The 26,088-nt window shown below is 54.2% G+C and overlaps 7 protein-coding genes across 7 annotated transcripts; 3 read left to right on the top strand and 4 right to left on the bottom strand.

Moving 5' to 3' along the window:
- Positions 1-1,225: 1,225 nt before the first annotated feature.
- Positions 1,226-4,024, bottom strand: BZA05DRAFT_336852 (beta-glucosidase; the record flags this gene model as incomplete). The annotated part of the gene is made up of 5 exons (XM_051480827.1): positions 1,226-2,908; positions 2,964-3,106; positions 3,168-3,462; positions 3,525-3,724; positions 3,799-4,024. 5 exons carry the CDS (start codon positions 4,022-4,024, stop codon positions 1,226-1,228), a joined length of 2,547 nt encoding a protein of 848 aa, XP_051339995.1.
- A 2,344-nt stretch (positions 4,025-6,368) lies between these two features.
- BZA05DRAFT_28059 (uncharacterized protein) lies at positions 6,369-7,108 on the top strand. Its single transcript, XM_051480305.1, has one exon. The coding sequence runs from the start codon at positions 6,474-6,476 to the stop codon at positions 6,957-6,959; it is 486 nt and encodes a 161-aa protein (XP_051339994.1). The 5' UTR covers positions 6,369-6,473; the 3' UTR covers positions 6,960-7,108.
- Positions 7,109-13,735: 6,627 nt separating this feature from the next.
- On the top strand, positions 13,736-17,150 carry BZA05DRAFT_336656 (nucleotide-diphospho-sugar transferase; the record flags this gene model as incomplete). Its single annotated transcript, XM_051480817.1, has 9 exons — positions 13,736-13,768; positions 13,850-13,877; positions 13,992-14,098; positions 14,169-14,496; positions 14,554-14,647; positions 14,705-14,939; positions 15,605-16,176; positions 16,324-16,618; positions 16,692-17,150. 9 exons carry the CDS (start codon positions 13,736-13,738, stop codon positions 17,148-17,150), a joined length of 2,151 nt encoding a protein of 716 aa, XP_051339993.1.
- A 788-nt stretch (positions 17,151-17,938) lies between these two features.
- BZA05DRAFT_336729 (uncharacterized protein) lies at positions 17,939-18,560 on the bottom strand (the record flags this gene model as incomplete). The annotated part of the gene is made up of 3 exons (XM_051480821.1): positions 17,939-18,254; positions 18,317-18,423; positions 18,471-18,560. 3 exons carry the CDS (start codon positions 18,558-18,560, stop codon positions 17,939-17,941), a joined length of 513 nt encoding a protein of 170 aa, XP_051339992.1.
- A 1,575-nt stretch (positions 18,561-20,135) lies between these two features.
- Positions 20,136-20,997, top strand: BZA05DRAFT_451583 (uncharacterized protein; the record flags this gene model as incomplete). Its single annotated transcript, XM_051487447.1, has 1 exon — positions 20,136-20,997. One exon carries the CDS (start codon positions 20,136-20,138, stop codon positions 20,754-20,756), a length of 621 nt encoding a protein of 206 aa, XP_051339991.1. The 3' UTR covers positions 20,757-20,997.
- Positions 20,998-23,820: 2,823 nt separating this feature from the next.
- On the bottom strand, positions 23,821-24,762 carry BZA05DRAFT_27715 (uncharacterized protein). The gene has a single exon (XM_051480292.1). It carries the CDS (start codon positions 24,424-24,426, stop codon positions 23,941-23,943), a length of 486 nt encoding a protein of 161 aa, XP_051339990.1. The 5' UTR covers positions 24,427-24,762; the 3' UTR covers positions 23,821-23,940.
- Positions 24,763-25,083: 321 nt separating this feature from the next.
- On the bottom strand, positions 25,084-25,656 carry BZA05DRAFT_418194 (uncharacterized protein; the record flags this gene model as incomplete). Its single annotated transcript, XM_051485502.1, has 2 exons — positions 25,084-25,454; positions 25,518-25,656. 2 exons carry the CDS (start codon positions 25,654-25,656, stop codon positions 25,084-25,086), a joined length of 510 nt encoding a protein of 169 aa, XP_051339989.1.
- Between the last annotated feature and the right edge of the window lie 432 nt (positions 25,657-26,088).

Genomic DNA, 26,088 nt, shown 5'->3' with positions numbered 1-26,088 from the left:
ACGTAATTTTTTTCACAGGCTGGTAATCCTGTAATCTTCACGTGATGGACCAGGGACGAGGGGCAGGGGGGGACAGAGCACACGACACTTCCAGGGTTCACGGGTCATCACTCGAGGCCAGGCCAAACAACCAAAAAACAAAAAACAAAAACAAAAAGAAAGTGATTTCTTCGGTTATGCTCATTGCATAGAGAGAGGGGGAGCATCGATCTATATCCTCCCGGTGTCATTCCCAGGTGCGATCTATGAACATACACTGCTTTAGATATCGCTGGAATAGGCCAAGGCGGTGGGCGGTGGGACAGGGGAAGCAATATCTATGATCTGATCGCGTGATTCTGGTTGTGTTGAGCTGAGCTGGACACTGAACACTGAGCACTGAACACTGAACACTGAACACTGAACAGTAGAAACCAAAACAGTGAACAATGGAAACCAAAAAAGTGATCTCTTCGTTTATCATAAGGTCGTTTCGTAGAGAAAGGGGGAGAGAGGGAGAGAGAGATCATCAATTTACAGGCAGAGAGATAGCTCGCTATTCTCATTGCATTGCATCTGGCAATTACATCTTACATTAATTCACTGCGGTCAATCGCTGCGGTTAATCACCACTGATCTTCCCGCCAGCGGGCCAGCGAGCCATCACGGGTCATCGCGGGTGGTATTTCGTGGTTCGGCGCCGCTGGGCTACTTAGGCTGTGTAATGTCGGCGTCGGAGATGGCGCTGGGTTACTGAGTAAGGCAAAGCCCCCTTCCACTCGGCTACAAGGTATAAACACCACAGGCAAAGAACTCCGATGCTTCGTCTTCTTCCGAGTCATGATGTCAGCCAAGGCTGAGGAACCGCTCCTCCCACGGTTGGTAGCCGGTGTATGGCTTGAGAGAGACTCTGCCATTCATCCTCAACGATGCCGCCTTCAAAGTAGATATTCCCAGCCACAGTCACACCAGCTCAAGTCATCACCAAGCAAGCAAGTATTGTATGTAACGGCCGTTGAATCCCTTCATTCTCGATCATATGCATTTTCTACCGCAAATACCATCCCCAGTAATCCACAGTTCACGTAAAGTATATACAGCTATACAGGCCATCATCATCATCATCATATCGACAAATCGCACCGAATCGAAAGAAAAAGATAAAGAAAAACATAGAAGAAAAACAAAGGAAAAAAAAACATATGCACAACAGGCAATCATGCCCACACCTTCAGAGTCCAGACATCTACTGGAGGGTACCAGACAAGGGAAGGTTCCTGGAGCTAGCGCCGACCTTGACAGTCTTGACGCCCTCGGTGACGACCCAGTCCTGGCTGACGACGTCCCACCTCATGACGTCCCTCCGGGCGAGGGTCATGGTGACAGTCTTGCTCTCTCCCTTCTTGAGGGCGACCTTCTCGAATCCACGCAGGACGCGGATGGGGTCGTCTGCAAGACCGGTCTCGAGGTACAGCTGGGCGACCTCCTCACCGGCACAGCTACCGGTGTTGGTGATGACAACCGAGACCTTGTACACGGTCTCGTACAGCGAGGGGTTACCACCGGGCGCACCACCGGCGGCCGGGATCGGCTGCGGGGTGATGTCGTAGGCGCCCTCGGGCATGTCGTAGGTGCTGTTGACGATGACGTCGGCGGTCGAGTTGATGTAGGGGTAGATGAACTTCTCAAGACGGTAGGACTCAAAGTCCGCCGGGGGAAGGTAGTCCTCGACGACAAAGTCGGTGGCGGGCTTGGTCACAGCGTCGGTTTTGCCGGTCATGGGAGTGTAGGCGGAGACTTCGCCGACCTTCTTGATGCTGAGGCGAGAGTAGTTGAAGGTGGTGTAGCTCATACCGAAACCGAACTCGAAGCGGGGCTCGATGTCGTTCTTGTCGAAGTGACGGTAGTCGATGAAGAGACCCTCGGAGAAGTCCTGCTGGGGGGTGCGAGTGGTGGGCTTGTACATGGGCTCGACGCCGTAGTCCTCAGACTTCTTGCCGACAGTAAAAGGGAGCTTTCCGGAGGGGTTCACATCACCGTAGAGAACATCGACGATGGCATCACCGGACTCTTGGCCGGGAAGACCAGCGAAAATGACAGCGGTAACGTTGGGGTGGTCGATGAACTCCTCGTAGAGAACAACACCGACGGCATGGACGACAACGATGGTGTTGTTGCAGTTGGACGCAACAGTGTTGATCAGAGCATCTCCGGCGTTCCAGAGGGTAAGGTTCTTCCTGTCACCGAGGTTTCCGTCCTGCTCGAGGTAGCCCTCTCCGGCGTCTGCAGCGACAAAGACCAAGCACGCCGAGGCGACCTTGGCGGTGGCATTGATCTGAGCGTATGCGTAGTCATTGAGAACGGACTGAACGACGGTGCCCTGCTTGATGGCCCGGCGCTTGATGGCCTCGAGGGGAGTGATGAGGTAGGGGAAGCTGGCGGTTCCGGATCCCCAGCCCATGGCGAGGGTTCCGTTGTGGCAGCCACGGTCGTTGCAACCGTTGGGGCCGTACTGGGCCTCGCCGGCGTCGGATCCGAAGATACCGATCTGCTTGAGCTTGCGGAGGGGAAGGGCACCGTCGACGTTCTTGAGGAGAACATTGGACTTGGCAGCAACTTCGCGGATGTTCTTGTAGTGGTCGCCACGGACATCGACATCCTGGTTGACGAGTCCGTAGTTTGCCTTGGGGGCGAAGGCCTTGTAACCGTACTCGTCGGTGGTCCAAGAGTTGAAGTTGGTCTCGGGGTAAGTCTCGGGGTCCTGGCCAACGAGGAAGTAGGCTGCCATGATACGGGTAGCCATGTCGTCGAGCCTCCATTCAGGGACGGTTCCGTTGAGCACGGCACGAGTGAGGTTGCCACCCCAGTAAGATACACCAGAGTTGAAGACGGTGTCTCCAGGCATGCTCATGTCGAGACCTGCAAGAGCCTATTGATGGGGTCAGCTACGAAGTTCACCGGACACTTTCACCAGAAGAACTTACAGCATCGACACCGGCGTGCTGAGCCTGCCAATCAGACATGACGAAACCCTGGAAGTCCATCTCGTCCTTCAGGAGTCCATTGAGCAATTTGCTGTTCTGGCAACCGTAGCTGTTGTTGACCTGCTGGTACGAGCACATGATGGCTACATGCTGGGTCAGCACGAATTCGACTCAACTCTGTCGTCGAGGGGGGGGAACGCTTACCTCCAACATTGGCACGAACAGCGTCGGCGAACGGCCATCCGTAGAGCTCATGCATAGCTCTGTCGTCGACATTGGCGGAGATGGCCTGATCGATGTCGAAGCCCCACTGGTTCCACTCTCCACGCTGTCTGAAATGTTCCTGCTCGTTGCCGATGAAGTGCTTGGCTGTGGCCACAACACCCGCATCCTGCATTCCCTTGATGGTCTCCATCATGCCAACACCGGTCAAGACCGGGTCCGAAGAGAATCCCTCCCAGTTACGTCCACCTTCGGGGTGACGTCCAAGAGGTCCCGCCTACACTGTCTTAGCTTCTGACCGTACCACAACATGGGCGGGGAAGGGGGAATGGATCTTACCACAGGGCCCAGAGCAACGTTGATACCCTTTCCTTTGAACTCCTCACCCATGGCGTATCCGCGCTCGTACATGAGCTTGCGGTCCCAAGTCATGGCGGCGTTCATTCCCGCGGGGAAAGCGGAGGAATAGGTGCCGAATCGGATTCCGAGGGGAGAGTCCTGGAGACATATCGAAGCAAAGCCAATGCGGGGGATTGTTCCTGGAAGGATGAGGTTAATATCAAAACTCCTCTTTCACCGCCAGCAGTTCAATGGGCATAGGAATAGAACTAACCAACATTGCCAACGCAGGCATCCATAGACCATCCAGTACCGGTGGTGAGATTGACCTTCTCGGGCAGGGTGAGGGCACCGACGAACTCGCGGGCCTTGACGTAGGCCGCAGCCCAGTCTCCAGAGCCATCCGTGCGAGGCGAAGGATAGTAGGGCTCGCTGTAAGACAAGTCCTGACCGAATGCCGCTCCGGCGAAGAGGGCGACTACCAGAAGGTTGTGAATCATCGTGAAGGGTGAGTGTGATCGACCGAGTGGATGTTGAGCGAAGAACTGCTGAAGAGAAAACCGAGGGGGGGCTATAACCATATACTTATACGCACACACACCACGAGGGAGGGAGACGATACTGAGACCGCCCTAGAGGAGCACGAAGAGGAGGGGTTGGTTCGGTATTCGGAAAGAATTCAGGTTTCGAACCCTTCGATCCAGGCCCCGCCTCGCGCCCTCCCTCCCTGCCTCCCTTCCTCCATGCCTCCATGCCTCCATGCCTCCATGCCTCGATCCGCATGTAGCCAGAGCAACACGAGCACGACAGGAGGGAGGCGCATGAGGCCAAATCGGATTCTACAAAATTCCACCCGTCACGACGACGCCTGCACGCAGCGTGCTGCCCTCCGCAACATTGTCCGAGCCAACGAGCAAGGAACAGTGTATGTTACATCTCCATTCTTGGTCCGGCGCCGCACGGATGAATTGCTCAACACGGAGAAAGATCACCGGAGGTAAGAAATCCGGGGGGAGGGGGGGGTCGCGGGGGCTGTCGTGGGTTATCGACCTCTCCGCTTGTGGGGTACATGAACCATGTGGGTTCGTCGTGGTGGTGGGGTTACATGCACAGCAGAACGTGGAAGGAGGCTGGGATGGATCCGTGGGAAAGTAGAGTGCTCTCTACATACCTTGGAGGATCGTCATCATTCTCGCTCGCCAGTTCTCGCTCGCCAATTCTCCCCCCCAACCCTCCCCCCCTCCTTCAAAGTCCACTATGCACCGCCAAATGGCTGTGGGAAGGGCAGGGAACCCAACGTTAAGGTTACGGGGACCCACGGTTCACATAGCTACTGGAAACACCCCATCAATGGGCGGAGGATGCCTCAATCCATCCCGCTTGCGGTAACGCATCCAGATTGTGGTGGGGCCGCCGGGTGGGCAACCGGGACGGGTCTTAATTATTCCACGAAGTAGAGGGAGTCCACAGTCCCAGCGAACCCACTCCGAGCCCGATGCCGGACCGTTGTCGACGAAGCGGCGTAACTAAGCTGTGGTCTAAGTACCGTTGGTAGTACGACTCTCTCTTTTTTTCTCCCACCAGCCAGCCAGTCAGCCAGCCATCTGCACGGACTTCCGGCCGTTATGCGGTGCGTACGTGGGTGCATAAGTGAGTACAAACGGCCATTCCCACGATCCATCGGCTTTTCCGCGCATTTCGGGGGCTTTTTTTGTGACGCAACCGCGTGGAAGTTGCATGCACCGGGTGAGCTAACCAATGCATACGCATACTGGCTTACCTGCTTGCAACGTGAGCGCCAAGCTCGAGTGCTGCTGCGCGGAGCTGCTTTCGGATTGCTATGTATGGGAGTCGGTGGACTCTGGCTGACTGGCCTGTCGGTAAGTAAAACATGAGACGAGAGTCTGCCGTTGCTGCACTGGATGGGACAGGAATGGCATCACAGGAGTCTTCAGAGGAGCGGTCAATCGGTCGGTGTCGGTGTCTGGAGGATACCGACACCTAGGTACTCCAGTTACTCTACCAGTACTAACTACCGTACTTGCCTTACCCACTCACAGAATGTACCAACCACAAGTAGTATTCTATGTACCTATCTTCCCTTCACTGTGGGGGGTAGGGGCCCTTGGTGCGGGGGGCGAATCGAACGGTCAACCGAAGATACCAGGTATAGCCCCCTAGCCCACTGTAGCCAAGCCCGCTAACAGCAAACCTTCTCCCCGGCCCCCTGTCCGGCGCACACACCGGCGCCCACTGTTTTCCCCCTTCCCCTTCCCCGCCGTTGTCAGGATGCGTCTCTCCCTTGGATTTGGCGTCGGCGTCGGCGAGTGGGAGCCGAACCCCGCAAAATCACAGGGGGTCACTCCACATCTCTCCGCACTTTCATGAGCCTTGATCATCCTCGGTCAGCATCCAAACTTCGTGATGTAAACATGGCTGGCGGCCTGGGCAGGGCCTGGCCGGAATCCGGATGCGTGTCAACCTCTCGATAAGCAGAGTACTTACTGTATATAGAGTAACTTAGAGTATGATACATTGATACATGCTCCGTGAGAGTGGGCGGCCTGTGCTTGTTTGGTTTGGCGCTGTACACCGCGCTGCGTCTCCGCGAACGAGGCGTTTTTTCTTTTCTTTTCTCTCACGTTATTTGTTCCGTACTTGCTTCCGTCGTGCTGTGTTGCTCGCCTCGCATCCGTCCCACCGCCCAGTGCCCACTGCCCAGCCCACCGGCCAGCCATCCGGTTTCATCTCGGTAGCTATCCGGTACGCACCATACCTATTCTATATACGGTACTTACTCAATAGTATCCACTCCACTGACCTCAAAGGTGAGAGGTGAGAGGTGAGGAGAGGTGTGTGGAGGAGTGTGGAGGAGCGAGGAGCGAGGAGAGGAAAGAAGCAAAAAAAAAACCGCATATAAGTTACGTGTTGCGCGCGCGCGTTCCCAACATGAATGATGGAAACCTCCGCTCACCGCCCACCGCCCACCGCCCAGTGGACAGTGGACACTGGACACTGGGCACTGGGCACTGGACATTGGACGGACGATCAGCACCTCGAGGCGGGCTGCGAGCTACGAGCTGTGAGCAGGAAGAACAGGATTGCGGCGTCAACGTCGGCGGCGGCAATACTTTTACATACTCTACCGGTACGTTAGCACCTAAGGGGGAGAAGGACGGGCAGACAGAATCAAGTATGTACTCTACCCACCTCTTACTTACCTACACAGGTGGAGTGGCGGCGGCGTTACTTTTACTCCACATCCTCTACATCCTCTACATCCACTACATCCTCTACATCCTCTACACAAGTACACACGGTACATACGGTGACGGACGGACAAACAGAATCAAGTATCCACCTACCTACTTGCCCACCTACATACCCACCTACCCACTGACGGAAGGAGACTCCCTCTCCCTCGAGGGAGTGTGAGTCGTCGTCATGACTCATGAAGTCGCACTCAGAGTCAGGCACCCAGGCACCCAGGCACCCGCCCAATATCATCATTCATGTTCCGCCCTTACATTATGTCCTCTTTTTTACCTCTTTTTACCGCTTTTCACCTCTTCACTTCAGCCGTCAGCCGTCTCCGGGACCCTCGGGATTGGAAAGTGCTGTTCTCCACAGTGTATTGTATAGTCACCAGTGAAAGTGTACGAGTTTGGCCGCCGCCGCCGAAAGAAATGCACAAGTATTTTTTTTGCAGACTGAATTACTTACGACACGATTCATGACACGGACAACGTCACCATGCCAGTGCCATGCCAGTGCCACGCAGATAGGTGGAATTAGAGCTCCTGTTCTTAGAATTAGGGATGTCGAATTACCGTACCTAAATGCATGTCAAGCCTTAGGTCTGACGGTCAATTGTTATGTAAACTTGTAAACTCTTGGCCGTCATGAATCATGATACCTACTGTGCAGTGCAGTGCAGTGCAGTGAAACACGCCATCTACGTGATACGGATACTGCCGATGGGGCTGATATATATGTGCCGGGCGGGAGGAGGAGGAGGAGGAGGAGGAGAAGGAGGAGGAGGAGGCGCCTTAAAATAACTAAGGGGGGAGTAAGGAAATGTGAAGACTGAAGAATGAACGGGCCCGACGGTCGCCAGCCACAGTGCCACACGTGACACCACCGCTTACCAGCCATGCTTGGCAATACCATTACCGGTGCTAAACCGTCATGGCTTTTGCTGTTCAGTCACATTACGTGACATTACCTACGTGACATTACCTACGTGACAATACCTACGTGATATGACATGACTGTAGTTAACAATGACTGCCGTTGTATCCATACGCGAATAACGGCACACTGCCAGTGCCAGTGCTATGCTATGATGCAACGCAAATACGGAATTACTAGTAGAGCGCCTGGTATCGGAAGCTCTTCTTCAGGGTCCAGATACCAGGGATACCGGTAGGTACAAAGTTATCGACATCCCGTCACCTCCTCGGATCCATTAAACGGCACGGCATTACTTTACATACATACTTCATACATTCCAACTCGCTACCTACATCGGCACTTTGATCGTGTGATTCGGCAGAACATTAACGGAGCGCAGGGTCTCGGTGCCGGCAGTTATCGAGCGACCTACCATGTACCAGTATGTGCCAACGCGGTTGGTTGTTGATCGTTGATCGTTGAAATTGTGTTTTGTTGTTGCTTTTCTGTTGTTGCTGTGAAACTGTTCGTCTTGTCTTGTCTTGCTTTGTCGGTCCGGTGCGTCTCTTGTTTAACACATCAGAGAGAGAGAGAGAGAGAGAGAGAGATCTTGAATTTATTCGATTTACAGACATTACCGATAACGAGTGTGTTCCTGTGAGTGGAGTATGCAGTCCACTAACTAGCCGTTCGGAGGACCGGTGGTGGGGTTCTCCATCTCGAGCGTTCTAGTGATTACTTCCACAAGTCGTTTTAACAATAGATGGGTATTCCCAAAAGTTCGTATATAGACATCTTTTGCAATTGAATCACGGTTTATAGATCTCATAGGGACATACATGATACTCGATCTTGGGTCTCTCGATATACATCTCTTTTCGGCATCGAGCTCGTACCTATGATATGTTTGTTTGTTTAACCATTTTTTGTTCTTCCGTGGTTCGTTGTTACATATTATCACGAGGTCGGAGGGTCAGTGACTCGGCGACTCGGCGACGCGGTGCGGAAGGCGCGTTACAAAGAATCACGAAATTCTCGAGAATCTCGTTCTCGGCACTCGAGTCTCGAGCTTAATTCTCCATGTGCAGGGATAGCTGGCCCAAGTTCCAACTGTCGACTGTCGTGGCAGCCCTACAACGGGCCAGTCCAGCAACACACCGTATGTATGAACATAAGAATTAAGTTTCCACGCAAGTGAGAAGCTATGTGAATCTAATGAGAGATCTGTATTTGCAATGCCATCTCCCATCCCCCACCCCGTGCACGCAAACTATGTACGCGCTGGAGCCTGGAGTCACCGGACGAGACGAGATGGAGCATGACAGAGAGCGTGATCGAAAAAACGAGTGATAGCGCGGGTAGGGCGGCTTCTAACTCTACTAGTATGTAGAGTAGCGATGATGATGGTGATGATAGTGGTGACGATGATGGTGATGATGAGGAAATGGAAGAAGAAGAAACCAGCACTTCGCTGGCACCGTAGTCGGGCCACGGATGGTTTCTATGATAGCTATGGTGATGATGAGGAAATAGAAGAAGAAACAATAGCTTCGCTGGCACTGTAGTTGAGCTAAGGATGGTTTCCATTGATCATGAAAGAGCTCAACGGCCCTACCCACCTATCTATGTTTCTTTGCGCTCTCAGGATCCGGCGCTGATATATGTCGAGTATAGGTATATCAGCCGGGCCGGGAAGGGGCATAGAAGCTACCGGTATCGCAAGACATACCGGACATCCACCCGATACCTATTCGTGCTTTATTTAACTCCCTCGCGCACAAGTGACGACCCACGAGCCGACTTCTCATGATGATGAGGAAGAAGAAACCATAGCTTCGCTGGCGCCGTAGCATGGTCGGGCAAAGGATAGTTTCTATCATAGCTATGATGATGTTGACAATGATGATGAGGAAATAGAAGAAGAAGAAACGAGAGCTTTGTTGGCACCGTAGTCGGGCCCGAATGGTTCCCACTGATCATGAAAGAGCTCAACCATCCTATCTAAGTATGTTTCTTTGCCTAGGACCCGGCGCTGATATATCATAGAGTCTATATCAATTGTGCCGGGGCCGGGCCCGGACGGGCCTACAAGCTATCCGTATCGCAAGACATGCCGGACATCCACCCGATCTATTTACATACGGTACGTGTTTCATTTAACTCCCTCGCCTACGACTCCACGAGTGACGACTCCGAACGAGCCGACTTCTCGTCTGTAAGTAAGTGAGTAAGCACTTATGTAATACCCAATAGGTACCCAATACAGTTCGATTTCCAACCGGCGTCGGCTCCGGCTCCAGTGTCTTGTTCGATGCGAGAGAGCGGAACATTGTAAGGTAAGTACCCCTCTTCTTCTCCACCATGACTACCATGACTGAGCGAGATAGCTGATACCATAATGCACTCAGGCGTGGCTGGCCGTGTGGTCGTGTGTCTGTCTGTCTCGGTGCCCGATAATAGGTACATTATATAATGTACCTATGCAGTTCCACACTTTGGGACCAGCCAGCCAGCACTGATAGGATGGGATAGGATGGTTGATAGATAGCACCGCTCGGATCAGGTCAGCCCTGCTGGCACTGGCACTCTACGGCTGCTCTACGGCTGCTCGACGACTGCCCGACGAAGCTGCGGCCACAGGTACCTACTACCTATCCGCCGGGGACCGGGCCGACGCATTCCCTCCCTCCATCCATCCATCGTTCATCGTTCATCCCTTCCTGCCATCAAGTCGGGATGCTATTCATCTCCGCAGAGATAGGTACCTCAGCGCTCTTCTCTTCTCTTCTCTTCTCCGCTCTTCTCCTCTTCTCCTCTTCTCCGCTCTTCTGCCTTCTCTACTCTCCGGAAACCAGTTGAAACGAACCCTTTGCGCTGCCATCGATTAGTTTGCATCTGTCTGTCTGCCTATCTATCGCGGCCGATAGTTAGCTGGTGGGCTAGTTTAGTCAGGGCGCGCACACGCGGCGGACGTCTTCTCCCTTTACAGACCTTCGCAGAACATGTACAGAGCGGTGGGTGGGCGGAGAGGGTGCGGTTCATCTCATCGATGTTTCGCGGAGGGGATAGGACAGGATGTGAGAGGGTAGGTGTTGATGATCCGATTGCTGGATGGCTCTTTGCTCGTGCTCTGCTCCTGCTTCTGTTTTAGCTGCGGGTGTGCTGCGGGTGGGAGGGCTGCGCTATCGCCCGTTCATTCATTCGTTCGTCCGGGGAGCAGAGACTGTCCGCGCCGGCAGCGAGTGTGATGATGGTGGTGGAGGGCCGCGTTGGCTTCATTCATTTGCACTGATGCTCATGCAGAATATAGGACCGCGGATGCAATGTGGATGTGAACGTGGCGACATTGATGTGATATGGTGATAGTGGGAGCAGGAGCGGGGAGGAGGACGGGGTGGATGAGGAGGAGGAGGAGGAGGAATCAGAGTGGAGGGATTGAGATCTTTTGCAGGTGATGGTTGGTGGAGTATATCTGCCTGGTTGGTACGAGGTAGCTGGTTGGCAGCTGGTAGGTTGGTTGCACCAGCAACGGGGTCGCTGGACACAACGAGTGGGACGACAGACTCGACTGAAGCTCAGCTCGGCCCACCACCACTTGCAGTCACTCTGCCCCTGCATTTTTTTTCTTCTTTCTTTCATTTTTATTTGAGCCCCAACCAATACATCATCCGGGTGCTGGATGTGGATGGATGCCAGATAAGGTTCGCAGGTGGAACTCTTTTAGTGTTCCTTCGAGCCGGAATTATCCGAGCGGGGGGCAAAGGCAAAGCGACGTTGTTTTGTCCGGGCGGCGGGGCGGCGGGGCAAAGGCAAAGGACCTCAGCTCTGTCTGTCCAAGCGGGCTGCTTCTCGCCTCTTGCCTCTCTCTTGCTTGTCTTCTCTTCTCCTCGCGCCTATCACCTCCAACGGCCAGAGACCAGGATCCCGAACAATCTTTTCACCAGCTACCGTAAATTCTCACCTAGGTAGAGCACTCTAGCGAAACCGACGTGTCCAAACATCTCTGCAGACATATTCGACGCTTCTCACGTTTTCCCTTCCCTCCGTCCTTTCCCTTCCCTTCCAGTTCCGCGCTCAATCAATCAATCAATTGCCTGCAGAAATCACATGCGGAGAGATACGATAGGCTGCGCATGCGGAATGATTGCCTGCCTTTGCTTCGACTTGATGCCACCAGCTTCTTCTTCTTCCGCTTCTCCTTCTGTTTCTTCTTTCTGCGTCTGTTTCTCCGGCGTATCTAGAGTAGCGATGTAGAGGAAGGAAGGCTCGGCCCATGCAGGGTGGGTAACTATGCGCGAATGTGTGTGTGTGTGGTTCACAATAGTCGGCAGGAGAGAAGAGAGCCCTACTCTAAGGTGCATTGCGTCCACGATGCAGTGCTACCATATGTAGCATCATCATCATCATCATCATCATTATCATCACCATCATCATCACCGTCACCGTCACCGTCGCGCCTCTTTCCCCCCCCTCGTCGTCGGCGCTCAAACTCCCACAGAGCACAGAGCCCAAAGACGAGGTTTCCTTGACAATACATGTAACATATCACCGAAAGAAACATTCTGCATCATCTCGATGTGGCGACCTCACCACCTACCTCCTCTCCCCTTCCGGGTTGCCATTTCGCCCTTCTTCCCTCTTCTTCTTCTCGATGGGCTGGCTGGCTGGTCGGCATCATCACAGCAGGCAGGTTATTGCCACTAATGCGCGGCCAACGCTCTGTTCTTCCCTCCCGGACCGGGATGGGATGCTATCATGCTGGCTTAGAGTGGTTGTGATGAAGCCTGCAAGCAAGAAGGGGAGAAGTGAGGAGAGGAGGGACGGAGAGAGAGGGATGGAGAGGGATGGAGAGGGGATAGACAGAGAGAGGGAGAAATGGAGGGCGAGGGAGAGAGCACAATACCAGAGTCGAGTAGGTATGATGGGTTGGAGTGGAATAGAATCGATATCATAGATACAGTGCTCCACAGCATGTAGAGTAAACTACTCTACTCTACGGCGACGGCGAGGGACGACAGATCCGTTATCACTGATGTCAATCAATTGTCGCTCCGCCCACGCCGCCAGCCAATACCGTTGCCGCGTTCGCGATGATCGAGCGACTTCTTTGCCTGGGTCCACCGCCACCCCGCCCTCATCCAGGGCGGGTTTTTTGCGCGATGGCCTGTAACTAACGTGTAGCTGTCGACGACGTTGTTGCCACCCCCCACTACCACATCCTCCATCACCACCACCGGCGTTGCTGAGAGGAGGAAGCTGACGGTGCCGTCGGTTGATTGGGCTTCTTGATTGCTGTGCTTCAGTTGATTGATTTGACGACCACTCCGCAGCGGGGAAGAGGGGAAGCACGAAGAGAAACCGCGCCGGCAGCGCTGAGTGGGCGCTGAGCGCTGTTGCAACCACGATAGCGAGATTGAAAACGTCGAGCGAAAAGAAATCCGAACTTCCTAGCTAGCTCTTTGCTTCTTGTCCGCCTAGTATCTATGATACTGCTGTGTAGAGTATGGCTGCGAGCTATGCTATGCGATCCTGCTCTATGATATGCTGGCTACTCTGGTGCTGCAGCTCACTGCCCCTCCACCAACCCAAACTGCGCAAAGCGGACCCGCCGCGGGGTCATTGAACGACCCCTCGTGAGAGAGATCCGGAGGGGGGGGGGCGTGAACTGGCAGATGTGCTAGCCAGAGAAATGTCTCGTTCTGCTTTGAGGATATTTGCCTTGCCGAGTCCTTGTTTTTGTTTACGCCCCCCTCCCCCCTCCTTCAAACCCGTGATCCTCCCAAAACACTTCAAAAAGTCGCCCGTCCCTTCGGTGTTGTTGCAAGAACATCCTCATCCAAGTCCGTGCCAGAAAAACATCCAGTTCACCTGCACCAGCAAGCCATCAACCAAGGACCCTTTCCCAGCCCTGGTATAAGAACGGCCTAAGCGCGTCACTGGATTCCTCCTACCAACAACACACAACCCACCGCTCACCTTCTAGCTCTTCACTCTAGCAAACTACCTCTTCCAGCCACTGAGCGACCAGTCTTCACACGATGGCACCCGCTCCGGAGGATGTCTACTGCACAGTATGTTGTCTCTATCTTCTCTCGACGTCGCGGAATGCTGCAGCGCTATGACGACAGTTCATGCTGACTCTTCGCGCCTAGCTGCTGCTGAACGATGCCTACCTCCCTGGTACGATTCCCATCCCCGCGGCTACGATAAGCCCTATACGCTCTTCCTCCTCCTCCCAGCGCCGTCGAGGAGAAAGACGAATAAGTGGAGAATGGAATTGTTGATGATGAACAGGAGCCCGGGTTATCGCCCACTCTCTCCGCGACTCTGGCACCAAGTACCGCCTCGCCGTAATGGTGACGCTGGCCGGTGTCACCGAGAACACTGTGACGGAGCTGAAGGTTCGTACCCCCTCGCCTCGTGGCGCATCTATCGATCTTGAACCACGAGCTGATGCTGGGCAATACACAGAAAATCTTCGACTACGTTATCCCAGTAGAGCCCATCTACAGCACATCGGCCGCGAACCTGAACCTCATGCGCCGTCTCGACCTCCATGCCGCGATGACCAAGATCAACCTGTGGAACCAGACCCAATTCCGCAAGATCGTCTACGTCGACGCCGACATGGTTGCCCTGAGGGCCCCCGATGAGCTCTTCGACATCGACGCCGTCTTCGCTGCCGCTCCCGATGTCGGCTGGCCCGATTGCTTCAACAGCGGATTGATGGTCGTCAAGCCCGACCAGAAGACCTACGAGGAGCTCATCAGCCTTGCGAGCCAAGGACAGAGCTTCGATGGTGAATATTCCCGTGTGCAAGACTTTATGCCTGAGTGTTTGCTGACCCCGTGTAAAGGCGCGGACCAGGGTCTTTTGAACCAGCACTTCAGCGACTGGCACCGTCTGTCTTTCGTCTACAACTGCACCATCGGTGCCAGCATGGGTTACCAGTGAGTCCTCCAACGAGACAGCTTCAGGCGTCGTTGATACTTACCTCTGCGGCACAGGTATGCGCCTGCTTTCAAGCACTACGGATCCAACGTGTCTCTGGTGCACTTCATTGGCGGAACCAAGCCCTGGGACCGAGGCCAGTCCACCAACACCGGCTCGGGCGACCCATACGAGAAGCTCTCGGGCCACTGGTGGTCTGTCTTCAACAAGCATGAGGGGTATTCTACCAAGCAGGCAGCAAAGGGAGAGAGCGCACAGACACCGACCTACTCACGACCGACGGGCACTGAGGTATAGATTTATTTTTCCCTTTACATCCTTTGCTTCTTTCTTTTCGGGATTTTCGTGTTCTTGTATTCTTCTGGCATAATGTAACGAACTATACCTCAACCTCAATGTATCAAAAAAAATGTGATGTACTAGACTCCATTATTCACTCTATTCATGAAATCATTCACCTTGCTTCACGGATTCTTTGCTTTGCTTGACTAACGCGCCTCGTACAGAATGCGGGGTCTGAGCAGAGAGGGGAGACGTACTCGGGTGCCCAGGTAGAACAGTACCAAACGCACACCCATCATCACCCCGAGACAAGGCATGAGGCCCACAAAGAGACCTACCATGAGCCCCAACACCACGAGGTCCACCACGAGGTCCACCATGAACACCACCACCACCACCACTACGAGACTCGCGAGGTCGAGGCTGAAGTCCAGACAGAGTCTCGACCGGAGGTTGAGGCTGAGGTTCAGACGGAGTCGCGGCTAGAGGTCGACATGGAGGTCCAGACCGAGGAACAGCCAGAAGTACGGCCAGAGGTACGGCCAGAGGTACGGCCAGAAGTGCGACGGGAAGTCCAGGCAGGAACCGAGCCAGAGGTCGAGCCGGAAGTCCAGCCAGAGATCCGGTCGGAGAACACAGTCGATTCGGAGGCCGAGGAGGAGTCTGATGTGGAGCCCGAGCAAGCCGGCAACGAGCCGAAATTCGTGCCCATCCGCTCTATCGACAAGCCGAGCCGCTACCTCGAGAACTTCACCACCCACCACCATTACGAGCACTTCAAGACTCAGGGCAGTCTCGGCGAATACGTGATAACCAAGCATGGACGGGTGGCCCAGGACGAGTACTTCCAGACCGGTGCCAACACGTATCTCGTCAAGAAGCACGCCAGGCCTGTCACGCACGACCAGGCCGCTGGACCTGGCCAATTGTTCCATGCCCCCCAGACCCACTGGGACCCGACCAAGTCCGCGCCGCCGCAGAACAGTGCGCCCGAGGGCAACAAGCTCACCATCGAGCCATACACCAACGCCTGGGACACCACGGCCTCGGCGCCGTTCGTCGCGACGACATTTGCTCCGCCACCGCGACACCACCTCTGGTACGACATCCCGGAGACGTCCAAGCAGCCGCAGGCCTCCAAGACGGTGTTCCCGTGGGAGGAGAAGCCGCGCCACAAAGTCACCCGTGTATTCATGGACGACCCCCAGTCGTCGCACGTCGACTCCCCCGAGGGCAGCCAGCAAGAGTGGACACCACCCGCGCCCGAGTGGACCGCGCCCGAGCCCGAACACGTCCCGGCGGCCACTGAACCCCCGCTGAAGCCGCTCTTCCCCTGGGAGCAGAAGCCGCGCACCGTAACGCGCGTGTTTGCCGACGACGAGAGCACCAACAGCCACCATGAGGAAACATTTGAGTACGACGACGACGGCAGCTCCGTCGTCTCGACTGAGGGCAACGAGTGGAGGAGGTTTGTATCGCGCGAGAACAGGTGGGACACGGACCCCGCGATCCGCGACTACGTGCTGGGCCTGCGCAAGCGCCAGCACCAGGCTATCGGTGAGGCGCCACCACCACCACCCCCCCTTGTCGTCGCCGCCCGAGGGGAAGTACCCTCCCCGCTCCGGCGAGCGGCTCCCGCACAGGCACAAGTTGAGGAAGAACATGAAGCCCCGGAGGAGCCGGAATGGGTGAGTACTTCCTCTCGGGCGCGGAACGGCAGCGCGGAATGGCAGCGCTGACTGGCCACGTGTGTTGCTGTAGGACCCAGAGAAGAAGCTGGAGGAGCTGCGACGTCTCCCCCCCAGCTTGCTGAGCCAGCTCATCTCGACGATGCAGCAGCAGCAGCAGCAGCAAGACGCTGATGATGAAGACCGCGGGAGAACAAAGGTACCCTCCTTCCACTACCACCCGAGGAACCCAAATTATAGAAACGCATCTACACAGTGTGAGCCGCTGTCAACCACTACCATGGTCGATGTCGGGACTCAGTGCGCAGATGGGGACTTCTATGACTTGGGCGCCTCTAATAACCACGGCTGGAACCCTAACCGTACCACGTTGATACAGTCCGTCACGCCAAAGGCCTCGATGAGGTTCCGCGAGGCGACGGCGACGGAGCTTGGCGGTTTCGACGACTCGGACGCATTGAAAACTCCCCGCGCTCGCAGTATTGACTCCGCACTGGGAGGGTCCGCGTGCTCGACTGTTGAGGATAACTAAACGGAGTAGGAACGAAATGATAACTTACTTGCTTGCTTTGGGTAAAACAATGTTGTTCTGGTGCGAGTATAACTTTTCTTCTTGTTTTTTTCCTTAAGGTCTCTTTTGTCTGGGATACGGTTACGATTATGATTTTTCTTTGATTTTTCTTTTCTTTGATTTTTCTTTTTCTTTTCTGTTCTTTCCATGGGGTTTCATTGTCTTTTTCGTTTCTTCTGCGATAAATGTTGTCCTTTTCTTTCTTGTTCTTGCTTCTCGTTACAAAGCGTATCATTACACTATCTTCCACCATTAACCATCAACCATCAACATGGCTGCTTCTCTTTGTCTTAGAACTCACGCCCATTTCCTCTCGTACTCTATTTCCTTTCACTGGTTAGGTACTTACCTACCTACTTAGCTGCTGGATTGGGGTTTCGATGTACCTAGCATTGCAGTTACATCTCTATATACTATATATGATATGAATGAATGAATGCAGCTCGTCCATTACTATAGGCGTTTTCACTAAATCCGGACTCTGGTGCTCAGTGAGCGGGCAATTTTCCCAGTGATATTGGTATTGAAGATGTGTTGTGGCTAAATGGGAGACTTGTTTCAAACGGAGACTTGCTGCATCACCGGGAATTATGTTCCGCCTGCTTACCTGCCTGCTTCATGACATGACATGACTCCGACAATCGAATCCAACATCCAGACGTTCATTGATCAATAACCTGTCCCGCCTCGAGCTCCCTCTCGCTCTCCCTCTCTCCAACCAACCAACCAACCCCACCCCATTCATCCCACTACGGCCCCAAATGCACCCCCTCCGGCCTGACCAGCTTCAAATCAACATCCCTCCTAACATCCTCCTGCATGCGCTCCCTCTCTCTATCCTGGAGCTCAATCTCCTCCACCTCCTTCCGTGGCGCATCAATGTGTTGCGCCTGTGCACCCGCACCGGCAAAATTCCCCGCCCCCCCGCGCCCCGCCCACTGCCGCGTACTCCCCGCCTGCGCCGCGGGTACCTCGGTCGTGTCGTCGTCGGCTGTGGGAGTGGAGGTTGTTCCTCGTTGCACGAGGTCGGAGGGAGTAAACCAGTTGCCCGCGCCGCCGCGGCCCCTATATCACCACAGGATCAGCGGGGAAGGGAGGGGGAATGGGAGGGGAAGAAGCGGACATACATGTGCTTGTACTCGCCCGGCGGCGGCGAGGCGACTTCTTCCTGCGCCAGCTGGTTCGCGCTGGATAGGCGCTTGGAGGCGGAGGTTTGCGCGGTGACTTCTTCGGCCTGGGGGAGGACACACATGACCGTCAGCGGGGTAAAAGCTCAGGGACTAGGTGGGGGGAAGGTGCCTGCTTCTGAAGCTCCTCCTTCGGAATGTGGTTCCCTGCGCCGCCGCGGCCCATGCGCACGTAGGTTGTCATTGGAGAGGGAGGGGCGGTTGGTTGTTTGTTTTGCTGTGAGGTTTGCTGTGGAGTGTTTGTGGAGTGTTTGTGGTTGTGGGTAAATCGGAGCTGTACGCAATGGCAGTGCTGTAGAGTCTAGAGTCTGGTTACGGAGGACCTCGGGATGCGATGCGATGCGATGGGATGAGCTGCTTTATGTGGTTATGTATAACTAACAGTGCAACGTAACGTAAGGTAACGGAGAGGCGCCGCCTACACACATACCTCATACTATATAGAGTATCTCCTCCCACCGTCCCCACCACAACAGTGGCTTTTTCCATTCCATTCCGGCTTCTGGAATCATGTTTCCTGCTAACTACACCCTCGGTTTCTTTCTACATACTTGGTATGACGACAGCTAGAGACAGTTTTGGTCGCCGATGCTGGGCGTTTTCTTTTTTCTTCGAAAGACGTTTTCTAGAGCCCGTTGGAGTTGATTCGCTGATCGGTAGGTAGCGCAGTAGCAACGGCGGTTGAACATAGAGTACCAAGCGAGCTCCTTATCGGACCCGTCCCGCTAAAAGCATGATGTCCCCCGGGCCCCACTTCTGTTACCACTGTCACCCGTGGCCCATGGGCGCAAAACCCTTGCGCCGGTACACAGGCTACGTACATGGCTGTTTTCTTTTGCTGCGAGTCGATGTCGATGATGAAGGTCCCAAGATTTCGTCCTCGTCCTCGTCTTTTTAACGGGAGGGTGCCCACTGCTCACTGCGTGGTATGTAGGTAGGACTCGGGAGGCTCAGCCTTACGCTAAATACGTCATCCACTGGACCACAGATGGCGGCCGCGATAAGGGCCTTGGCCCTTGGCCCTTGGTTGGAGGTTAACTTCGATATGTAGGGCTGGCTGGGCGGGCTGGGCTGATATATGGCGGCGTCGCTCTCTTCTTCAGTATTCGTCCCTTGGCCTTAGACGAGCATCCGGCCATGTGTGCACTGTGGGTATCGTCCGCCGTCAGCTTGGCAGACAGTCGAGTCGACGTCGACGTCCAATCGGTCGTGATTGACGAAACGCCGTTACCTATCAGCCTTCATGATCAACCGCCGACCGGAGGAATCCGTTCTCGCGAGCGCTGAGCCCTCCGCTGGCCACCCACCGTGAAGGAGATGAATAACCAGCCAGCCAGCCAGCGGCCCATTCCCATTCCAAAAACCGATGAAGCCCCCCGTGGTTGATGGACTACGACACACTCCACCAGAGTTACACCGTTTGCAAACACCAAACAGACCCAAAACAAAATCGCACGGCTGGTTGCATACATACAACAGGCTCAAACCTGATTTTATATAGGTATACCTACCGTCGTGGAAGCCTGGAAGCCTGGAAGGACATGATGTAATTAGCGGTGCCGTTTTGCTCTCCGCGGGAGTCTGGGAGGTGGTCAGTGCGGTGGATGGATATGTGAGGTATGTAATATCGTCATCATCCCGCCAGGCAATTGATGTCACGGACGACATGACATATAAACACTTCACGACTCTCTCCTTCCCTCCAGAAAACCAATCCTCACCCCCCACCTTCCTCCCACCTCCCACCACTACCACCAACATGTCCCCCACCCCCCGCCCGACGCTCACTCACCTTCTGCGGCACCTCTCCCGTTCCCCCCCCTTGCACAACCCGCGCCACCCGCGCTCCGCCTCCCTAACCGCGACGATCTCCTCGGCCTCACTGCACCCAACGCTGGAGGCAGCACTGCACCTTCTCAACGGCGACCTGCCGTCCGCCCACTTCCTCGTGCGGCACATGCAGTCTCCGCCCGCCGTCGAAGGCATGCTGCTGCACGGCATACTGCACCGCATCGAGGGCGACTACGATAATGCCCGCGCGTGGTATAGCGACGTCGATCAGGCGGGGGCGGAGGTGCTGGGGGTTGCGTGGGTTGGCGGTAAAGAGGGCGGTAAAGGGGGCGGCGAAGGGGGAGGTGGGTGGAGCGGGTTTATAGACGCCGTGGAGAGGTCGAAGAGAGAGGGGCGGGAGGAGCGGGAGGATGTGGCGCTGGTGGAGGAGGGCGGCAGGGAGCTGAATGCTGTGCTTGAGTTCTGTAGGAAGCGGTTTGGCGACGGAGAGGTGCTCGACGCCAGCGATGCGTGGGTTAGGCCCAGTGAGAAGATTAAGAACATGGGACAGGGACAGGTTACGGGTGATCAGCAGAGGGCGATGTTTTGATCGAGTATGTAGGATGAACTAGAATACGAATAATAAATGGGATTGCTGCTGGTTGGGAACTCGGGATCTGGCCGTCATGCAGCTTCGCTTCTCAGCTGGGCCAGCGGGATATCAATCGGACCTGCAGGTTCTCACAGGCGGGCGGTCGACATGCGCCGGGTGCTGTCTCAAAGAACTCCGAATTTCGGTCCAGACCCCCCAAAAAGCGAGTGATACACCATGTACGCTGCCACGATTTCGGGGAGAGCTGCGAGTCCGTTCTGCCGTCCAGTCAATTTCCTCCGTACCGCGGGCATTTCTCGGAGATGCTATGCAGGGAATGCGCGGCATCGGTCAAGGACATCGGGCAAAGACACCGGGCACAGACGTCGGGCATCGGTCATTAGGCATTGGGGATCGGGCACCGACATCGGCCCCCACTCCCAACTCGGTGCAGAAAATTATCCCGGATTCGCGGTGTTCACTCCTATTGGGCTCCGATATACTTTTATGCATACTTGTACTTGGAGTTATACGCAGCTGTGTGCTGTGTGTTTGTAGTTGTAGTTGTAGTTGTGTGCTGTGTGCTGTGTGTGCCGCCGGTACCGCCACAGATGCTACCGCAGATGCTACCGCAGATGTCACCGCAGATGTCACTGCACATAGGTAGCGTACCATGGCTGCTCATGGCACCTGTCTACCTATCATATCTACGATACCTGCCTATGTATTCTACCTACCAGGCTACCTTCCTACGTACGTACGTAGGTCAAGTAAGCATGTAGTATATGTACAGTACATACGTGGAGAGAACACTGTGCTGTACTGTACTGCACTGCACTGTACTGTAGGTATTGTAGGTAGAGTAGAGCAAATGGTCGGTAGAGCAGTTAGTTAGCAGCCGGATATCGGCACTGTCACAATCTCAGTCGCCATGGTCGCCATCCGGATCGTCGTCTCGGAGACGGTAAGATCTACGTTGGTATATATCCGTGTTAATACGGATATGTACTCGATTATATACAACCACTGGTAACTAATAGTACCAAGTTAACATCGTCGTTCCAGAGGTGGCATATAGCGGGAGAAATCTCGCCACAACAGCTCACAAAACCGCATCCGCTTCTTTTTTTTCTCGTCTTTCTTTCCTTCTTAGTTTTGTTTTGTTTTCCTTTCTTTTTGTTTTTCCTTTCGATTTACTTAGCTTTAGCTTTTGGCTTTTTACTTATTACTTTTGGCTTTATACTTTTGGCTTTTGGCTTTTTACTTTTTACTTTTTACTTTTTACTTTTTACTTTTTACTTTTTACTTTTGCTTCTTGCTTCTTGCTTTTCCTCGAGATCTGCGATCCCCATATACTAGTACTTGGATAACTAGTAACTACGGTAGTAACTACTAGTAAGAAGTAGTAGTTGCCGAAAGCTCTGAGCTCTGAGCTCCGGCTCCATACTTCTTAGGGCAGAATAGTACTACTTGGTACCGGTAGTATACAGGTATATAGACTACTGGTACAGAAACCAACATCAAAAACAAAACCCGCCAAAAAACAAAACAAAAGCCCAGTAGTTTTGCGCTTTTTTCCCAGACGATCCTCTGTCCATCGCCGCTATTCCGGAACTCTATATACTCTAGTAACTCGATGTCTCTGCTCAGTGCTCTGCTGCTCGAAAAAAATATTTCGCGCCTCCACACCCCGCTGGTCCACACCCCGCGGCCACACCCACCCACCCCCAGCTCGGTTCCTGGGTTGATTGGATGGATGGGATGGATTGGGGCGATCCTTGCTCGTTCCCGCGCTCCGTAGGGCGGTGCTGGATGGTGGTGCTGGTGGTGCTGGTGGTGGTGGGTACTGGGTGGTGGTGATGGTGGGTGATGGTCGATCCGTGTAAGAAATCCGATGATGGGAGCTGCCTGCAACTCTTGGAGCTCGGAGGGGAAGGTTGGGAGGAAACAAAAAAGGTAGAGCAAGGAAAACAAAAGGAAACAAAACGAGAAAAAAAAAGTTGGTGGAACTTGGGAGAGATGGAGCAGCACGTCAAACGCGGAGGAGGAGATGGAGGACTCTGAAGGAGGGGGGGTGGTGGGGAGGAAGTGTGTGCGTTGCGTGTGTGCGTGCGCGCAAGGTGCGGCGGCGGAGACGGAGAGACAAATCGATGCTCGATGCTCAATGCTACTAATTGACTGACTATTCTAATTGTGATTATGATTCTATTCTGGAGAGGAATACCTAGCAACTATAGCTCTACGATGATCGATCATAAAAGGCCCCCGTTTCGTTTCGTTTCGTTTGCTCGATTCGATTCGATGGATCGACGACAACGAGGAACGAAAGCTCTCCGCCGGCGCCGATGCGTGACAGCGTGACAAAGCAGAATCGCGCGATGGAATCTACTATTCTAAATTGCGTGCACGCCTCGTTCTGTTCTTCTCCTCCGCCTTGAGGCCTCCTCAAGGCTTGGTCTGGTCTGACTGACATTGGTACTGAACAGTAAAGTACTTGGTTACAGCACACTGGAATTTGGCAGAGTAATTACTTGGGTACTTGGGCACTTGGGTACTTGGGCACTTTCTTGGGTACTTGGATACCTCTATCGCCGGACCGTGGATGAGCAACTGTGTTTTTTTCTTTTCCGACAGTGAGGGGGGCCTTCCCCGCACTTCACTCTAGAGAACCCTACATACCGGGCCGAAAGCGAAGGTACTTACGATTTACTACTATTTACTAGTATGCGGTAGTACTCTCTATATAGTGAAACTCATACTGGGGCTCGGCTACGTTTCCTATGCAGATTATGCTTCAAAAGTTATCTACAAACCCCTCGTGCTGTGATCGGTGGCTGCTATGCTGCTATATACACCTGTGTACCGTATGTGCCTCTTCAGGCTGGCCGAGAGGAAAGGAGTTGATGCCATGGCCGGCCGGCCGAGAACTTTTCCTTACCTTACCTACTGCTCTACTACGGTAAACGTATGTACAATACATATGGTACTAGATATACACGCCCAGATGGCTGGCTGGCTAGGTACTACTATAATACCGCAGCACTATGGTAACGAGCACCATCGCCGGCGTGAAAATCCTGTGGACGCTTGTCGAGAGGATCACTCCGTGATCGCCGCCCCTCCTCTGTTCTTCTCTGCTCTAGACTCGACTGGACCGCACTTCGCACTCACTCACGCCCGGAAGGACATGGTGTAGTGATTGTCAGTCGCTAATCTGATAGCTCCGAGTACGGTGGGCGATCAGCGATACCGTCTTTCTCCCGGCCCTGGCGACGATGTGGGATTTATTTGTCGTTATCCGTCCAGGATCGCGGTGTGTACGGAATATAGTTGTATACGGTGTTAGGTAAGGAAGAAAGGAAATATGTAAGTAAGTGGTTACTAGCACATCAGACGTCAACGCTGTGCTGCGCAGTGCACGGCACAATGTATGTACGGTATGTATGTAGCAGCTTAAGCACGTCGGAGTTTTACATACGACATACTGGTACCGGTATCGGTATCGGTACGGGCTGTTGGATTGGAGGGAGGGCTGGTTGGTGGGTGGGTTGGTGTGAGGATGAGGGGTGCGTGGGTGCGTTGGATGGTGGGAGGGCTGGATGGGTATGGGTTGGTGCGAGGGGGCGGCGGGTGCGAGGGAAGGAAGGAGTGAGTGAAGGGGAAGGGGCACATATGGCGGGGAACCCATGCCGCACGACTTTTTTTTTCTTTCCGGTTGGATTATTGGACGCCTCCATGTAGATTCGAGCGAGGTAGGCCGGTGGGACTTGGTGGGCCTGGGGGGAGGGGAGGGGAGGTAATTGTCTGTGTCTGGCAGTTGTGGGTACCGTAGTTAATTGCCTGTGTTGGGACGTTTTGTGTAGCTGGCTGTTGCTGGTAATTGCCTGTCTTTGGACTTTTTAGCTGGCAGTTGCGGGCTCAAGTTTCAACGGGCAGCTAAAAGAGCTCGAAAGGGAGCTGCAGCAGGGTAGGGGGGTCATCTGAGAGAGAGAACGTCAATTAATTGTCGCATACCTTTGGAGAGAGAGACAACTTCAATTCGTTGTCGCATATGGCTCTGCTAGAATTCTCTTCATGGGAGAGGGAGAACATCAATCTATTGTCGCATAACTACGGCCTTGCTGGAATTCGTTCCTCGAGAGCGAGAGAGACAGAGAACATCAATTAATTGTCGCATACAGCCATAACTACTGGGCTATGGCGACCGCAAACCCGACCTTTCCTGTCAAGGGGGGTCATCTGACGGAGCGGGGGACGGGGGTGAGAGGACACTGGCCTTGGAAGGGGAAGTGGAAGGGGAAGGGGGAACATGTCGACGGTGCTGCCATGCGGACTCCGTCTCTACTCACAGCTGGATGCTGGTCCGTCGTCTGGACTCTGCATCCGTTTCGTGAGCCGAGCAGGTCGCAGTGAGTGGCATGGACATTTCTCTGAGGAATACCGATATGTCGAAATCAGACATGGCCATTTCTCTCCGGAACATGTCGACATCATCTCGCGAGCAGAGAAGAGCTGCCTGTCGATTGTCGGTGTCAGCCTGCTCGGTGCTGATCCGTGGGAGTCTCTTGTCCGTCGCACCGGCCGATTCCCCATATGCAGGTCTCTGGCATTGTCCCTGACCACTGCGCGCCACAGACAAGAAAGAGGGAGGGGCGTCCGTTGCCAGAGGCCATCCCGTTCGCTGGTTTCCCGTTTGCTCGTCGGAAATGACGAGGGCTATAAGAAGTTTACACTGCACCGCTCCGCACCGCACTGCACCGGCATTAGAATTTCTCTCACCGGCATTGGAATTTCTCTCACTCGCGCTGCTGGCGGAAATCCAGGCAAGCAGGCAGGAAGGCAAGCAGGCAGGAAGGCAAGCAGGCAGGAAGGCAAGCAGGCAAGCAGTCACTCTGAATTCCGCCTTGAGGCTGGCCATGGATGTATTCCACTCTACTCTACTTACTCACCATTATTCTACCCGCCTCTACTCTAGAGTGATGTGGATGCGTGAGTGGCCCCAACGAGCAGCTGGCTTTGGTTTGGACAGAGACGGAGGAAGAGAGTCAGACAGACGGAGAGACAGAGAAACAGAACGGAAAGAACGGACGGCAGTGGGCGCAGAACACTCTAAAAGTGAGAAAGAAAAAAAATAGATGTGAGAACGTGGAACAACCACACACCACCTCCACCACCACCACCACAAACTACCACCTCCTCCCCAAGGTCCTTCATGGCCCACCACCTCCACCACACTATTTCCCCATCCCCGTTATTTTCCCGCTGTCCCGACCTGCCTTTCTGTCCGCCCAGTCCTCTCCCCACCCCAAATCTTTTTTTCTTCGCTTCCTGACGTCTCTCCAAACTGATC

This window comes from Tricharina praecox (assembly GCF_024521635.1).
Source record: "Tricharina praecox strain CBS 144465 chromosome Unknown BZA05scaffold_10, whole genome shotgun sequence".
Taxonomy (NCBI): domain Eukaryota; kingdom Fungi; phylum Ascomycota; class Pezizomycetes; order Pezizales; family Pyronemataceae; genus Tricharina; species Tricharina praecox.
This window is presented reverse-complemented; position numbering and strand designations above follow the sequence as displayed.

Coding starts and splice junctions, on each gene's coding strand:
- BZA05DRAFT_28059 (XM_051480305.1), top strand. CDS start 6,474: ATGAATGATGGAAACCTCCGCTCACCGCCCACCGCCCACCGCCCAGTG.
- BZA05DRAFT_27715 (XM_051480292.1), bottom strand. CDS start 24,426: ATGGGTTCCCCGCCATATGTGCCCCTTCCCCTTCACTCACTCCTTCCT.